Raw genomic sequence first — 18,616 nt, forward strand, 5'->3', positions numbered from 1 at the left:
TTTCATTAAAAAAAGGCTCTGGAGGATGTGTTCACCAGGGTCTAATAAGGCTTGGCGAGTGGGCCATGAGGGCCCCCTCCCCTTTCAATAAACAAAACGGCCCAAAAGGATGTGGTACCAGCGCCTAATAATGCTAATGAGGGGAAGGGGTGCCAAAACGTATTTTCTCCATGCAATTTGCCACAGGACCTTTCGACAATGCTACAGTTATAATGGCTGAATAGAATTACAGCACATTTGGCAGAAAACTAGAGCCTGCATGCTTTCTGATTTGGTGTAAATCTGTTCAGTAGTTTCAGAAATTAAGGTAAAAAATGTATAGATATTTCAGGGTGCAGAAGCTTTTCGATAGTATCGTAAAGGTCCGTGGCACTCCATACTCATAACAAGCAATCTGATTGGCTGGACAGAAAAATAAAGGTCATGAGTGGACAAAAAATAAAGGTCATGCGTGTTGCAGTGTTGGCTAGTAGGTATAGTTAAAACAAATATTACTTCATGTTGAAAGAAGCGTAGAAACTCACTGAAAAAAGTTAAGGTTTACGTGATGTTATAATTTGGTGAATATGTCAGTTAAAATGTACAATTTTTTAACTCAAACTTTTCACTGAAATTCACCAGTTATAGCTAACTACAGTAACTATAACTCGCTCCCGCGCCATACACTGATTTACTGTGCATGGGGGGGGGGTGCAAATTGTAGTTACTTCTGTTAATTACAACTGGTGAGTTTCGGTGTTTTTTTGTTTAATATGTTACATTTTAACTGACATTTTCACCAAAATATAACAACACTTTAACCTTTTTTTCCAGTAAGTAGATAGATAGTTATATAAATGCAAAATTTGGGGACCCCCTCTATAGAACCAATGTGGTCAGGGAAAAGAGGAGAAGGAACATACAAAAGTATCAAAATTTCCCTCATAGACCATTTTATTTACATCCAATAATTACTTTACACAATTCCTAATTCAATTCAAAAAGTACACCAATAACCGATAGATAGTTATATAGACAGTTAGACAGACACACCTGAAAGCGTATCTTCTCAGCATACAATGCATAAGTGCATCCAAGGACGATACACGTGAAACGTGATCAAAGCTTAAGAAAACCTTTTCACTTTATAAGAGTCAAAATTATTGTTTTGTGGATGTGATAAGAAGCTGAATGTGTTTAGAACGTGCTATACATTTTTGTTATCAATCCCTCTATAACACATGTGAATTAACAGCCCAGTGTATGCTGCTGGACTTTTACACTCACCGTTCCACAGAGATCGAAGTATCTAGCTGGTGCTGAAGGAGGCTCTTAAGCTGTCTTTGTCCTTCTGTCTCCAAGTCCTCCAAGATGAAGTCGTCGCTGGAAAGGCTGCTATTAACCCTAGGCAGAGAGCGAGGGAAAGAATAAAAACACACATTACTAATCACCTCGGCGCCAGTAAATAGCGATGGCTATTGCACTTTATCGCCCCGCCTGAAGCGAGGGCTTAAAAACAAGGTGGGGATTAATACCTAGCGCTGTTAAACACTCAAAAATATTATCCAATGTTTCTTTGCCTTCACTTAACTGAACGAAAATCTAAAATGCACACGGCTAAAGAATGAAAAAAATGGGCTCACTTATGTGGCATCAAAGACATTAGAATATTGGATAAAGGATAATAAGAACAGCAAATTCCCCTCCCTTCGAAGGTAATATTCCATATAGAGTGTGTAACTTGAGATAGTAGGTCTCAACTAAAATGAACTAATATTTACTTTTTTATAGTGACAATAGTACACTTTAAACCCAGCCCCTCAGTTATAATACCGTACACAACTATTTCGACCTAATGCCGTTTTTTTTAACATGTACACTTTCTCTGACACCTCTGAAGCAAAACTATAACTCTCGGGATGCGCAAATAAAAAGTACTGGCAACGCCAATAGGTCTCGCTCATGCAACATCTATTAGCTTTGTCAATGTTTTTTAGCCATGTTGCTCAGCAGTTGTACAGCACGGCTAAAAGTAAAGGGAAAAAAGCGCTGTAACGCAACCAGCAGTTACAGTATCATAGCTCTTTTCTTTTCCGCCATGCTGCACAACAGCCAGCTCTGCTGTACAACATGGCCATTGACAAACCCAATAGATCTTGCATTAGCGTGACCTTTTGGCTTTGCCAATGGTTGTTGGTTTGTGTGTGAGGCAAACTGGAATAGGAACGACCCACATGCACAAAATGAATCAGGCATCAAAGGTGAGCCTCTGTCTTTGCAATGGTTTTGCTCCCAGGTATGGTAAAGCAGAATATGGAAGATCTTTCTTATCAATCTTAATCCACTAGAAGGGATACAATTAGGAAGGAACAGAGAATGCAGAAATCTATTAACTTTAGAAATCCGCCCAGTGAGTACACAGCAGAAGTACAGGCCTAGATGTGAGTGCGGGTAGGTTTTAGGTTAAAGGATTGCCAGTGACGTATGCTAGCAGGCTTCCTTATTTAGTGGGTGCGGCAAACTTTGGGGTGACTTCATAGGTCAGCTGCACATATATATATATATATTCACTGAAAAAACCATAGGTTAGAGACCATATATAGTTAGCTGGACATTTTATTGACATAAAACCAATGAAATTCCATATGTAGTTAGTTGCACTAACTATATATCGCGCACCCGCAATCCACTGCTGATGATGTCACATATTACATCATTCATGACATGGTCAGTGACATCACTGATGACATCTCAAATGACATCACTGATGACATCACTGATGACATCTCAAATGACATCACTGATGACATCATCTAGTGTCTGTGTGTTTTTGTAAAGTTTAAATATGTTTTACATATTGAAGAATGAGTGGATGTATGGAAGACTGAGTGTGTGTGTGGCTGGCTGGGAGGTGTGTGACTGTGCATATCAATGTGTACTTGTATCAGTGATTGTATAAGAGAGTAAGTATGTGTTAGTATATGTGTGAAAAGTATGGTGTTCTGTGTTTAACTGTATAGATGAGGAAATCGAAGTGTGATTGATTCTTCACAGGACTGACTAGGTGTATGAGTGCATATGATAGTGTTGTAATAATGAGTGACTGTATGTATGAGTGATTGTATGAGTGAATGTGTGTGTAGACGTAGGAATCAGTGAGTGCGTATGTAGTAACTGGTATTGGTGTGTCATGATGTCATCAGTGATGTCATTTGAGATGTCATCAGTGATGTCATTTGAGATGTCATCAGTGATGTCATCAGTGATGTCACTGAAGTATGGTGTTCTGTGTTTAACTGTATAGATGAGGAAATGGAAGTGTGATTGATTCTTTACAGGACTGACTAGGTGTGTGAGTAACTCCATGGATGAGTGGCAGTGTGTGAGTGTCTGCATAGGTGTATGAGTGCATATGATAGTGTTGTAATAATGAGTGACTGTATGTATGAGTGATTGTATGGGTGAATGAGTGAATGTGTGTGTAGACGTAGGAATCAGTGAGTGCGTATGTAGTAACTGGTATTGGTGTGTCATGATGTCATCAGTGATGTCATTTGAGATGTCAGTGATGTCATCAGTGATGTCATTTGAGATGTCATCAGTGATGTCATCAGTGATGTCACTGACCATGTCATGAATGATGTAATATGTGACATCATCAGCAGTGGATTGCGGGTGCGCGATATATAGTTAGTGCAACTAACTATATATGGAATTTCATTGGTTTTATGTCAATAAAATGTCCAGCTAACTATATATGGTCTCTAACCTATGGTTTTTTCAGTGAATTTTCAAGGTTTTGTAAATGCAAATTCCTAACTATATATGGTCTATAACCTATAGTTTTTTCAGTGAATTTCATTGGTTTTTTAAAAGCTAATATCTATAGCTGTAAAATATATTCTTTATTACGTGACGTATCACGTAGCCACGTGAGACGCCTCATGACGCGTCGCATAACCGTGACGTATCGGCTCTGCAGCGGAAACAAAACCCGTAACGTAAGCGTGCCGGAGCACGCTTACAGATATATATATTTTTTTTAACCTTAATTAGACAAAATCCACACGTGCACATATCTTGAGGCCTTGCAAAGGCACATCAAACAAACAGTCCCTACAATTTTGCCAAGTTTGCTGGAAATCTATTCCCTTAATTTTTTTTTTACTGTTTCTCTTGGTTTTCCCCTTGTTACGCTTACCGGGACGCTACCCGGTACGCGAACCGGACGCTCCAAAAACACAAGATGGCGGACTCCCGTTACGCTGCCGGTTAGCTGCCCGGTTCGCGTACCGGGAAGTGCCTCTACCGCGAAAAATCGCGGGGGACTTTAATATCCCCCTCATCAATCCTAGGGGGTCAGGAGGGGTTTACCTTGCCCCCTTTCCTTCATTTCCCCCTTCTTTTTTCACCACATCTTGTCTCTCGAACCTTCCGAGAGACAAGATGGCGGCCGCTCCGGACTGTTTACAATGTTGACAGCTACGCTGCCGGTTAGCTGCCCGGTGAGCTGCCCGGTGAGCTGCCCGGTTCGCGTACCGGGACGCGCCTCTACGGCGTAAAATCGCAAAAAAAAAATTCTTTTTTGCCCCGCGGGGCACTTTAATATCCCCCTCATCAATCCTAGGGGGTAAGGAGTGGTCTACCTTGCCCCCTTTCCTTCATTTCCCCCTTCGTTTTTCACCACATCTTGTCTCTCGATCGTACCGAGAGACAAGATGGCGGCCGCTCCGGACTGTTTAGAATGTTGACAGACACCGGAGAGCCAATCAGCTTCGCTTCGCGAAGTTCCGTTACGCGTCAGGTACGCGAACCGGGGCGCTAACCGGAGCGCTGTCACAGATATATATATTTTTTTAAACGTTAATTTCTCAAAATCCACTGGAGCACATATATTGAGACATAGCAAAGGCACGTCGGGCAAACCATATCTACAATTTTGCCAAGTTTCATGTAAATCTATTCAGCCGTTCGAGCTAAAAGTGAGTCCAACCGCCCTATGGAAAAATGAATGGTAAAAACGCGTTTTGGGACCCCCCTTTTTTCTCGGCCCCCCCTTGACGAAACCCCCCCAAATTTTCAGGGGCTGCTCAGAAACACAATGTGCCATTTTCCTGAAAATTTCAGCCAATTCCGTCCACAAACGCCAAAGTTATTAGACATAGAATTTTCAGAAATCCCATAGAGAAAAAATCCTAACTATATATACCCACTGGCTATTGCCAGTAGGTAATATACATATATAAACATATATAATCTGCATATCTATATAAATATAAATGCATGCATACATATACATATATGCATACATATGCATGTTATTTACATGAAAGTGTTAAAAACACTAATAAAAGCAAAGCTAAAAAGCCACCTCATTACAAACAGAATGGCTTTAACTTAAACGAGGGCGAGATCTATTGCATTTTCAATGCTTGTTTACTTTGGTTCTATCAAGAAGGCATTCAGATGTGTCACACATTTGCCATCAATTCTGAATGTTAGCACTCTAGTTGCTCATTAGATCACTGTAGTAAAGCTAGTGCTCACCAGGGAAGTCTGCTGCTAATCATGGTTTGCAGCCATTTTCCCGCATTTTTTATCCCGCAGACTTTCAGTCCGCATACCATTATCCCGCAAGGTCATTGACCTCGCATACCATTATCCCGCATTTTTTCAAAACGCATGTGCATTTATCGCGCATGCCTTTACAAAGAATTACGTTTTAAAGGCATGTATGGTAAATGCATTTGCGTTGTGAAAACCACGATGACGAGAGAGGTAAGTGGGTTTGTGTTAAATTTTTCGTGGGTTAGTGATTGTGTAGTGTAGTGTAGTGTTGTGTAGTGTAGTGTTGTGTTAGTGTAGTGTAGAGTTGTGGTGGTTGTTTAGTGTAGGGTCATGCTGGGGGTAGTGTTTTAGGGTTTAGGGTTGTGTTGTAGTGTTTGCGTAGTGTAGGGTCATGCTGGGGGTAGTGTTTTAGGGTTTAGGGTAGTGTTGTAGTGTTTGCGTAGTGTAGGGTCATGCTGGGGGTAGTGTTTTAGGGTTTAGGGTTGTGTTGTAGTGTTTGCGTAGTGTAGGGTCATGCTGGGGCTAGTGTTTTAGGGTTTAGGGTAGTGTTGTAGTGTTTGCGTAGTGTAGGGTCATGCTGGGCGTAGTGTTTTAGGGTTTAGGATAGTGTTGTAGTGTTTGCGTAGTGTAGGGTCATGCTGGGGGTAGTGTTTTAGGGTTTTGGGTAGTGTTGTAGTGTTTGCGTAGTGTAGGGTCATGCTGGGGGTAGTGTTTTAGGGTTTTGGGTAGTGTTGTAGTGTTTGCGTAGGGTAGGGTCATGCTGGGGTGTAGTGTTTTAGGGTTTTGGGTAGTGTTGTAGTGTTTGCGTAGTGTAGGGTCATGCTGGGGTGTAGTGTTTTAGGGTTTTGGGTAGTGTTGTAGTGTTTGCGTAGTGTAGGGTCATGCTGGGGGTAGTGTTTTAGGGTTTTGGGTAGTGTTGTAGTGTTTGCGTAGTGTAGGGTCATGCTGGGGGTAGTGTTTTAGGGTTTTGGGTAGTGTTGTAGTGTTTGCCTAGTGTAGGGTCATGCTGGGGGGTAGTGTTTTAGGGTTTTGGGTAGTGTTGTAGTGTTTGCGTAGTGTAGGGTCATGCTGGGGGTAGTGTTTTAGGGTTTTGGGTAGTGTTGTAGTGTTTGCGTAGTGTAGGGTCATGCTGGGGGTAGTGTTTTAGGGTTTAGGGTAGTGTTGTAGTGTTTGCGTAGTGTAGGGTCATGCTGGGGGTAGTGTTTTAGGGTTTAGGGTAGTGTTGTAGTGTTTGCGTAGTGTAGGGTCATGCTGGGGGTAGTGTTTTAGGGTTTAGGGTAGTGTTGTAGTGTTTGCGTAGTGTAGGGTCATGCTGGGGGTAGTGTTTTAGGGTTTAGGGTAGTGTTGTAGTGTTTGCGTAGTGTAGGGTCATGCTGGGGTGTAGTGTTTTAGGGTTTTGGGTAGTGTTGTAGTGTTTGCGTAGTGTAGGGTCATGCTGGGGGTAGTGTTTTAGGGTTTAGGGTAGTGTTGTAGTGTTTGCGTAGTGTAGGGTCATGCTGGGGTGTAGTGTTTTAGGGTTTTGGGTAGTGTTGTAGTGTTTGCGTAGTGTAGGGTCATGCTGGGGGTAGTGTTTTAGGGTTTAGGGTAGTGTTGTAGTGTTTGCGTAGTGTAGGGTCATGCTGGGGGTAGTGTTTTAGGGTTTAGGGTTGTGTTGTAGTGTTTGCGTAGTGTAGGGTCATGCTGGGGATAGTGTTTTAGGGTTGTGTTGTAGTGTTTGTGTAGTGTAGGGTCATGCTGGGGGTAGTGTTTTAGGGTTTAGGGTAGTGTTGTAGTGTTTGCGTAGTGTAGGGTCATGCTGGGGTGTAGTGTTTTAGGGTTTTGGGTAGTGTTTGCGTAGTGTAGGGTCATGCTGGGGGTAGTGTTTTAGGGTTTAGGGTAGTGTTGTAGTGTTTGTGTAGTGTAGGGTCATGCTGGGGGTAGTGTTTTAGGGTTTAGGGTAGTGTTGTACTGTTTGTGTAGTGTAGGGTCATGCTGGGGGTAGTGTTTTAGGGTTTAGGGTAGTTTAGTTGTTTAGTGTATGCTAAAGGCATATTCGTTCTAAAAGTTTTCGTTATTTTAATTTGCGGTCTAATAGTACATGCGGGATTTTTTTTGCGGACTGATGGTATGCGGGATTTCGTCATATATTCGCTAATCATACTTTCTATGGCAAAATGAACCCCCTCATTTTGTTCCTTTTTAAATTAAATGTTTTAAGAGTTACCACTTTATTCCAATCAAGATGGCTTCAGGTGTGCCATACCTTTGTAATAAGTAGGACTGTTAGCACTCTAGTTGTTCTTTAGAACACTCTGGGACATTCTGTCATTGGGCTATAGTTGGGCTACATCTGGCTGATATTTGGGCTACATTTGTTTTTTTTGTCTCTGGTGGCCATCTTTGGGCTACATTGGGCTACATTGGGCTACATTTGGGCTCCAACATATATATAGCCCAATGTAGCCCAATATATATTTTTCAAAGTTAATTTTCGTAAAAACCACTGGAGCCTATATCTTGAGACATAGCAAAGGCACATCGGGCTACCAGTCCCTACAATTTTGCCAAGTTTGGTGTAAATCCATTCAGCCGTTCAGGCTAAAAGTGAGGCCAACCGCCCTATGGAAAATTGCATGGGAAAAACACGTTTTGGGACCCCCCTTTTTTCTCGGCCCCCCCTTGACGAAACCCCCCCAAATTTTCAGGGGCTGCTCAGAAACAAAATGTTCCATTTTCCTGAAAATTTCAGCCAATTCTGTCCTCAAACACCAAAGTTATTCGACATAGAATTTTCAAAAATCCCATAGGAAAAAAATCCTAACTATATATACCTACTGGCTATCGCCAGTAGGTAATATATATATATATATATATATATATATATATATATATATATATATATATTATAATATATATATAATATAATATAATATAATATAATATATATATATATATATATATATATATATATATATATATATATATATATATATATATATTACCTACTGGCGGTCGCCAGTAGGTATATATAGTTAGGATTTTTTCTCTATGGGATTTTTGAAAATTCTATGTCTAATAACTTTGGCGTTTGTGGACGGAATTGGCTGAAATTTTCAGGAAAATGGAACATTTTGTTTCTGAGCAGCCCCTGAAAATTTGGGGGGGGGGTCGTCAAGGGGGGGCCGCGAAAAAAGGGGGGTCCCAAAACGTGTTTTTAACATGCAATTTTCCATAGGGCGGTTGGCCTCACTTTTAGCTCGAACGGCTGAATGGATTTCCACGAAACTTGGCAAAATTGTAGATATTGTTTGCCCGATGTGCCTTTGCTAGGTCTCAAGATATGTGGTCCTGTGAATTTTGAGTAAATTAGGTTTAAAAAAAGATATATATCTAGAGCCGCGCCCGGTACGCGTACCGGGGAGCGCTCCAGGCGCGCCACGCGACTTGCGCACGGCAAGCTGATTGGTTCTCGGGTGTCTGTAAACATTCGAAACAGTCCGCAGCGGCCACCATCTTGTGTCTCGGTAGGATTGAGACACAAGAGGTGGCAAGAATCAAAGGGGGGAAATGAGCAAAAGGGGGCAGGGTACACCCCCCTGACCCCCTACTTTTGATGTGGGGGCCATAAAAGGCTCCCGCGGGTGAAATTTTTTTAAAAAAAATTTCGATTTTCGCGGGGGGAGCGCCCGGTACGCGCACCGGGGAGCGTACGGGGGAGCGTACCATGGAGATTAAAAATGACAGACTTTTTTTTTTTTTTTAAAAAAGCTTCTTTTTATAAATTGGAGGTAGTTCTGAAAAGAACTTTTTTTTTGATTTTGTTGTTTTATATATATTTTTTTTGTTTTTGTTGTTTTATATTTTTTTTAGACTTTTTAAAACAATTTTATATTTTTTGGGGATTTTTGTCAAGGGAAAAACAAAAACAAGGATTCCAAAACTGCTCATCAGGAGCAAAAAAATTTGAAAATTTAGGGACTGGAAGAGCAGCGGTGTTGCTGTTTCTTTAGGGCAATGAGTTCAACACTCTGCTCCCCATAGCAGAGCAGTTCGTCACACTCCGTGCACAAAAATTTGATGCCTGCAAACACCGGCTGAATGTTAGGGACCATTCTTCCACGGGGTGGTCCCGAAGGTGTTGCTCCACCAGTGGAGGTGCTGCCGCCATCTGTGGGTACATTCCGTGCCAGCTCTCTGACACTCTCCCTGGCAAAGTTGTTAGGGTGTCTTCTTTTCACATGCCTGATCAAATTAGCATTCCCCAAACTATATTTTTTCAGAGGATTGCCTCTGGATAAACTACTCCCACATATTTTGCAGGTTACTTTGGGAGCGTTGACTTTTTTCTGTCCTTCAGGGATGTCGTAAAATTTCCAGATGAAATGGGGTTTTTTCTTTTGCTGAGGAGGGTCCTCATCTAAAAATCCATCTGAATCACTGATGGATGACTCTCTTGCAGCCATTGCTGGAGATCAGAAAAGTAGGAGATAGAGTAGACAGAACAGCTCTTGCTCTCTCCAAGTACAAAGCAATAGTGAGAGAAATGGGTGGGTTTCACACAATTTGGAAAAAAAAAAGTTCTGAACCAATGAAAAGTGTTATTTTAAAGTCACATGGTTTGACGCACTTACGCTACGCGCCCCGGGGCGCGTCCCGGGCGTGTATCGTAAGCGCATCGGGGCGCTTACGTTGCGCGATCGTATGCGCTTCCGGGTGCGCTTACGCGGTGCGTCATAAGACACATCTCGCGGCTACGCGATACGTGTCTTATGACGCAAGGCGTGGCGGCTACGCGATACGTCACGATGTTGTTTTCGTTCGCGGCAATAGCGCTTCCGGGACGCGCATCAGTAAGCGCCCCGGGGCGCGCCGCAAGATTGCGCTTACCCGTGCGTTCACCTGTCCGCGCCCCGGGAGCGCACCAAAAATATTATTAAAAAAAAATTAAAAAATTATAAAATATAAAATTCGATTTAAAATGTATTATTTTTATAAAGATTTGCTATTAAAAAACCTATGAAATTCACTGAAAAAACCATAGGTTATAGACCATATATAGTTAGGAATTAGCATTTACAAAACCTTGAAAATTCACTGAAAAAACCATAGGTTATAGACCATATATAGTTAGGAATTAGCATTTAAAAAACCTTATTTTACTCACACAAAACCATTGAAATTCCATATATAGTTAGTTGTACTAACTATATATCGCGCACCCGCAATCCACTGCTGATGATGTCACATATTACATCATTCATGACATGGTCAGTGACATCACTGATGACATCACTGATGACATCTCAAATGACATCACTGATGACATCACTGATGACATCTCATTTGACATTACTCATGACATCATTCATGTGATGATACGATGAACCTCTTCAGACTCTAATATAACCTTAGATACACTCAGTGTAAACAGACACTCACAGACTGTCACTCATCCATGGAGTTACTCACACACCTAATCAGTCTTGCAAAGAATCAATCACACCTCCATTTCCTCAACTATATAGTTAAACACACCTTACTTATTGAAACATATAATAACACATATTTACTCTGTTACACAATCCCTGATACAAGTTCACAATAATCCATACAGCCACTCACACATTCACTGGCTCTTATGCACAGTTATTTATATATGTCAACTACCACATGTACTGTGTTTTACATATGTACTTACTTTGACATGTAGCACTGAGATATCCATTCACTCACCAATACACTCATGCACACAGTAAACCGCCCATACAGCTGTTTCCACATGCACTTTTGAACCCATACATCTAGTGAATCAACTGCTCACACATCTATGCACAGAGTCATACACCTCCCAGACACCCACACACACACTCAGTCTCCCATACAAATACTTGCCCAACTAATCAATAACCCATATAGTTAGTCATATAGCTAATGATCAACACATGCATCAGATTACAAAACAACAGACACAATGGTGCACAATTTAAAACAGTTTAGTCACTAACCCATGCACTCAGTGAGACACATTTAATCACTCACTTATACAGTCAGTCATGCACCTACTAAATACATCATCCAGACACTTATACATCCACTCATTCTTCAATATATAAGACATATTTTAACTTTACAGAAATATACAGTCACTGGATGTTGTCATCAGTGATGTCATTTGAGATGTCACAGTGATGTCATCAGTGATGTCACTGACCATGTCATGAATGATGTAATATGTGACATCATCAGCAGTGGATTGCGGGTGCGCGATATATAGTTAGTACAACTAACTATAAATGGAATTTCAATGGTTTTGTGTGAGTAAAATAAGGTTTTTTAAATGCTAATTCCTAACTATATATGGTCTATAACCTATGGTTTTTTCAGTGAATATATATATATATATATATATATATATTCACTGAAAAAACATAGGTTTTAGGGGTGTTATAGTTAGCTGGACATTTCACTCGTACAAAACCATTGAAATTCCTCCGTTATAGTTCTGCTAACTACAACTCGCGCGCCTGCAATCCACTGCTGATGATGTCACATATTACATCATTCATGACATGGTCAGTGACATCACTGATGACATCACTGGTAACATCTCATCTGAAATGACATCACTGATGACATCATCCAGTGAATGTGGTTTGGTTCGTTATTTAAATATGTATTATATATATAGCAATCTGCACTGAAGTGTGGAAAAGTAAATTTTGCCATGTTCTGTGTCCCTACGCCTCATCCATCATATGTTATGTATGCATGACCAATATGCATATGTTATTCCCCATTTCTGATTAAAGACGCAATTACAGTTGTGTCCACCTCTGGTATGCTATTTTCCAGTCCTCGTGAATACTACGAATATCAGGCCTATGTAAGTAATGTTGCCACGTTTCTCAGTGTGCACGTTATTCAATTATAAAGTCCCCGTTTCTAGGCCTCAAAAGGGCCCGGACCACAGATTCAGCTCCTGTCTCCTGAAAGCCTCGCTGAGGAGCGATACAGCCCCCACCTGTATCCTCGACCCTTCACTTACTTCCTGCCTAGCAGTGCCCGGTGCAGCCCGGCTCTGCCTCTGAGTCTGCCAAAAGTATGTTATAAGTTCCTGCTATCAGTTCAGTCCTCCTCTTCTGCATTCCTAAGCTACTGAACTGCATCAATAGTTTCCGTCATTGTCTAGCCTTCTCGGCTCCACGTTAGAGAAATACTGTATTTAATGGTCATTTAATATTCTTCACGCACTACATGTAGAATAATGCATGGTCCAGTCTTAGAATCAGGTTAGCTTTTCCCCTCATGACTTCTAGTTTATATCAACATGTTCCCTAAACATTAGATACCAGATAGGGTTTAGGTACATGTCGCTCCGACCCTCCAGACTCTAGTCTCTGCTCCTAGCACAGAGTTCGTAGCCCCAACTTCTCCTAGTAACACGTCATTGCCAGTTTTCGCGCACCATTAGGTTAGAGGTCCCGGCTCCTTAGGTAGCCCCCTCCTATGTTTCCGCCCATTCATGACATATTCTGTTACGTTTGCATCACATGTCTATGTAAACTCCCAGTTACACCCACTTTTACTGTTATCTCTCGCGACTGTTACACGTCACGCCTTCTATTCCACCCACTGTCACGCCTACTGCAATGTAATGCTATGTGTTTGCGCTATGTATATATATATCAATGTTATGTTATTGAATGTTAGCGCGCTCATCCCAGACCAAGCCCCAGCAGCTGCTGGGCATCTTTTTCCCCTACTGGGTCCCAGTTGTCCTGCTGGGCCCTGTCGTTCTGCTCATCCTATGCAGGTTGTCCTGATCCTGTCCTTATGCTGTAATAAACCTGCAAAACTCCTACTACCTCGAATCTTGACTCTTATTTATTGAGCTATCTGTTATTTATTCATTCATGCACTCAAAAATAGGGTATTATTTATTTATTTACCACATAATGGCGCCCGAATAGGGACTTGCCCTTTCCCCACGCGTCGGTGAAGCCACGCCGACCCCCTGACCCCCTGCAGTCGTGACGGAACTCTTCTGGCCAAGTGCAGATATTTCTGCTTCAAGTATCCCTCAGGCCCACGGAGGAGACGGAGGAGGCGGTCCAGCATCCGAACGAGACGGTGGAGGAACGCGGCGAGTCCCGACCAGAGCCCAAGCCGAGAGTCCAAGGTCCGAGGTATCCGGAGGTCCACCCGTAACTGAAGTCCGAAGTCCGAAGTTCGTCGTCGTAGTCCAGTCCCGTCCGAGGCCTTCCGTTCCGTGCTGCCCGGTGAGTACCATTGCTGGGGTAGTGTCTAGACAGGGTCAGTCTAAATTGACTCTGGTCCGTGGGTTGGTGGTACCCAAGCCCGCAAACGAAGTGTTCACCTAGGTGGATACGGGTCTTGATGTGTTCCTTTATGGGACCGGTATGTTCCGTACTGTTACAGCAGTGCATCCAGTAACTCTAGTCTGTTCCGTTCTCGAGAATTCTGTTCTGTTTCTGTTTTCAGTATTTTTCAGGTAGTATTCTGTTCGAACTGTTATTTATGATGTTGTTTAATGTATTTTCAATGTCGTGGTATGTCTGAATTGTTTTCCCAATTGTTATTGTTTTTCGTGTATTGTATTGTGTTCCGATTTAAGTTTAGAATGCCGCTCTTTTCAAAGTTACGTCAGTTAAAAACTAGAAAGGGTCTGCTGGAAGCAGCAGTTCCTGTTCCGCCAAGGGACAGTCCAGGTCACTTTATGTATCAGAAACATGGCATAAGCGCCATATTGTATTTAGATTTATGGGTAGAGTATACCAAACAGTTAGAAGAAAAGTATAGATGGCCCGTATCGGGTACATGGGATGCCGAATGTATCATGCGAGTAGAAGAAGCATTATGGAAAAAGAAAGCCAGACAGTCACAGAAAGATGCCATCGAGTTATGGCGTAAGGAAGCGCATAGAAGAACGGAAAAGGAAGTCAGAAAGTCAGAGTTAAGTAGAGAATCCCAAGAACGAGCCCAAGAAAGAGAATTAATCGAGATAGGTGAACAAGTCAAAGCCGAACAGTCAGACAGACAGAGGCATGCCCTTATTAAGGGTATGTATCCTCTTCTTGCCGAAGGTGTGCCAAAAGCGACCCCGGAGGCATCCAGTAATTTCCCGCCACCATTAGTTCCGACCAAGCTACGTCACAAACCGACCGCAGCTGATATTTTCATTTCGTCCTATTTGGATGACACAGTCCCAGAATATGCAAATCCAGTTCGCGCTCCACCTGTCCCTGTAAATCAGGCACTTCCCGCTCTTCCAGGCACCGGAGTACCTGTTACGGTACCCCCGGGTCAGCCCGCCATACAAGTTCAGCCCACGTTACAATTACCGACCCTGCAAGCACGAAGAATGTCAGTTGACGATTCTAGTCTAGGGGCCGCAGGAGGAGGTCCTCCTCAAACCCCGCCGCCACACAAGCGTTTATCAGCACTCGAATTACATGCTCAAGCATCACAGCGTACTCCCAAGAGTAATAAGTCTGTCGCAGAAATCAGGCAAGCCCTTAACGAATGTAGTTATGATCCAGTTCCAGGCGAAAATACTATGGTTTTATATTCCTTGCGTGTAAGAAGAGTGACCGAGTATCTAGTCACCTTGCCGAATATGAAAGAAGATCTAGACAGAATATATCGTTTCATCCGTACAGGGGATGATCCAGAAAGTATTGGCGAGATTATGTCCCAAAGGAAAGCCGAGATTCAGCTCATGATATTAAAGTTCCTGATCAATTGTCTAATAAGAGAACAAGATTACCCGACTAAAGATCCCGCCGACATGAGAATCCTAACAAGGTGGAGTGATAATATAGCCGAGGGTAAGCACAAGACCATTAGTGCCATGGAAAGTATGTACAAGAAAATTCGTAAAGAAATAATAAAGTTACACGAACAGCGTAAAGCAGCACAAGTAAGCGAGAAAGAAAGTGCCTCTGATCCTGAAGAGGAAGACGAGAATCCCGTCAGAATAGCGTATGTAGGAAAATCCAGATTTCCAGATCGCCATTTACGTCCAGAACCTAAGTCTATTTTTCATCATCCAGCACGAGAGCCGCGCTCTCTAGAACAAGTATTTCAAGCTACCGATCACATTCTGAAATCACGAGTCGGTTATAGCGAACTAAGTACTATGCACGAACAAGAACTAGCCCGATCAGCAGTCCGATGGATTACTGATTCTACCACTTTTCCAGACGAAATAGTGGCACAAATGTTTCTGAAACTGCCCCCAGCCGAGCAACGACTGGTGGGTATGTATATGATCCAGCACCTCATTACCCTGTATGAGGGTCAACATTCTGATCCAGGTCCGTTACATGATATCCTGAACGAGTTACTCCAGTATAGATGGAGAGGTCTAGGTACCGATTTAATTAGTGTCATTCTAGAACAGCGCCACAAGTATAGAACGTTCCTGAACCCGCATTTTGTTCATGTCTCACCCCCAGAAAGTAAACCGTTTTACATAGACAGACAGAATCCGTTACGAGAAGTCCACCCAGTCCAAGGGGCGGGTGGCGACATGCAACGAGTGTTTGTATACACTCCGATATCAAAGATGGAACTCCTCGAGATGAAGAAATTAATTCCCTGTCATGACAAAGATCCAGCAGGGTTCCATCGAGAATTAAAAGACATGCTCCGTATGGGAGAATACACCTACCCAGATATCATTAAAATGTTAAAGGTTCTGCTACCCGCAGGGGTGTATGAAAAGTTAAAGGAAAAAGAATGGGAGGTGGGAGAGAAAAAGATCGATTGGACAGCTCTAGAAGCTGAAGACAAGGCACGAGTACCAGGTACCGGTCTTGGAGATAAATGTAAAGAATTACCAGAATTATTGATTCAAGTTTTACCCAGATTATTGACAACTAGGAAAGAAGACTGGGATGCAATCTCAGCCTGCAAACAGAAACAAGAAGAAGATATTAGTGATTTTTATTCTAGATTCGAGAAATGTTTCAGTATTAACAGTGGTCTCAAGACAAGTAGTGAGTCATACCCTCATCTTTTCGTTACCAAATTGGTCGAGAATTCAAGTCCACAGATTAAAAATCGAGTTTTGAAAGTCGAAAGCACCTGGCAAGCAAATAGTCCGTCCCAGATGCTCCAGATGCTCCAGTACCACCAGAATAGAATCAGAGAAGAGCAAGAACACGAGAGAAAACGTATGAAAGACACGAAAATGAAAGTGCTAGTTGCACAATCTATTCCCCAAGACAGTCAGAAGAGGGGTCCGAATCAAGCCAGTCATCCTGCAGCTCCCGTTAAAGGGAACTGCAATTATTGTAAACAGCCAGGTCATTTTATAAACGAGTGTGCAGTTCTGAAGCACAACATAGCTACTGGTAAGACTAAAGAAAGACCACGTCCGCCTAGACAAGAACAAGTTTCACAGGCTCCTCAGTCACAGAATGCACCACAGACAGTTACAGTACCGCAGCCTATTGCTGCAACACAGCACGTTACATCGCAGATGTACCAGTATGCACAGTCTGAGTATCCAGAGTACCAGTCATATTCATGAAACAGCCTAGAGAGGGAGGTAGGCTTGCCTCTCATCGAGATACCTGTAGACCAAGAAGGTCCCTATGTTCATAGTCAAGTATTAGGGAAAGACAGAAAATTTCTGATCGATACAGGGGCAAGTAGGACCACAATTAGTCATGCCGAAGTTCCAGGGGCTCCGCTCTCAGGCTCAAGAAATGTTTCCCTTGGATTTTCAGGAAAACCCATAGTTAATGAAATATCTCAGCCAGTTACTCTAGAAGTAGGTCCATTGTCCCGTACTACTGATCTGTTACTTACTAAGTCATGTCCAGAAAATCTATTGGGTATTAAGACATTGAAAGAATTAGGTGCAATTATTTGTTGTTCCCCAGAGGGAATACGTCTGTTCCTACGTGACTTTAAGGGTCACTATGTATTACGAGATTTTGATTCAAGATTGTCTAATGTTCCGCAGCAGTTATGGGCGCAAGGTCCAACTGATGTAGGTTACATGCAAATCACACCCTATCGTGTGACTCTCAAACCAGGTGTAGTGTTACCCCGAATCAGACAGTACAGATTGCCACCTGAGGCTGTAGCAGCCTTATCCAAAATTATTGACGAGCTCATGGCTCAAGGGGTAGTTGTAGAAACTGACTCCAATGTATGCAATTCTCCGATCATTCCAGTCATGAAACGTACTGATCCGAATGCACCCCCAGTATATCGATTAGTGATTGATTTACGAGAGCTTAACAAATGTATTATTCCTCAGTACCCAGTTGTTCCAGACATTTCTTCTCTGTTAACTGCCATTGATTCCGAAGCCATGTTTTTCACTGTTATTGACCTCAAGAATGCATTTTTTAGTGTTCCAATTCATCCAGACAGCCAGTTTCTTTTCGGATTTTGTTTAAACGGAAGGAGCTATATGTTTACACGCGCTCCTCAAGGTTTCACAGAAAGCCCTAGTATTTACAGTCAAGCACTCAAGAGACAACTAGACAACATTCACATGCCAACTGACACTGCCCTGCTCCAGTATGTCGATGATCTACTGATCACAGCCCGTTCTGAACGTGCTTGCGAGCGAGCATCACTTACAGTTCTGTATTTTCTAGCCGAGATGGGGCACAAGGTGTCACCTTCGAAGCTTCAATTCTGTGTCCAGCAAGTGGTATACTTAGGACACTTGCTGTCCAAGAGGGGTAGGCAGTTGACACCCGACCGTATCCAGTTAATAGCGAGTCTTCCCCAGCCCAGAACCCAGAAGGAGGTACGTGCTTTTATCGGCCTTACTTCTTATTGTAGACAATGGATTCCCCAGTATGCATTTCTAGCCAAGCCATTGATACAGTTAACGACACAGGAGGCAGCCGTATCGACTGTCCTCCCTTGGACATCTGAACATACACTTAGTTTCAACGAGTTAAAGAAAGCCCTATGTCAAGCTCCAGTTCTAGCTACACCGAACTACAGTAAGCCTTTTACACTTTTCGTTACAGAACGCGAAGGTACAGCATTATCTGTTCTCACACAAGATCAAGCAGGTCAATACAAGCCCTGTGCT

At 42.5% G+C, this 18,616-nt stretch overlaps 1 protein-coding gene across 1 annotated transcript in view; it reads right to left on the bottom strand.

Annotated features, from left to right (window-relative positions):
• The window catches only part of RBM41 (RNA binding motif protein 41), a 191,531-nt gene that overhangs the window by 132,169 nt on the left and 40,746 nt on the right, over positions 1-18,616 (bottom strand). The window contains exon 2 of the mRNA XM_078688392.1: positions 1,267-1,383. Within this exon, the coding sequence (XP_078544518.1) occupies positions 1,267-1,383 (117 nt within the window). The remainder of the gene's footprint in view (positions 1-1,266; positions 1,384-18,616) is intronic.

Source organism: Lissotriton helveticus, chromosome 4_1, assembly GCF_964261635.1.
Source record: "Lissotriton helveticus chromosome 4_1, aLisHel1.1, whole genome shotgun sequence".
Lineage (NCBI taxonomy): Eukaryota > Metazoa > Chordata > Amphibia > Caudata > Salamandridae > Lissotriton > Lissotriton helveticus.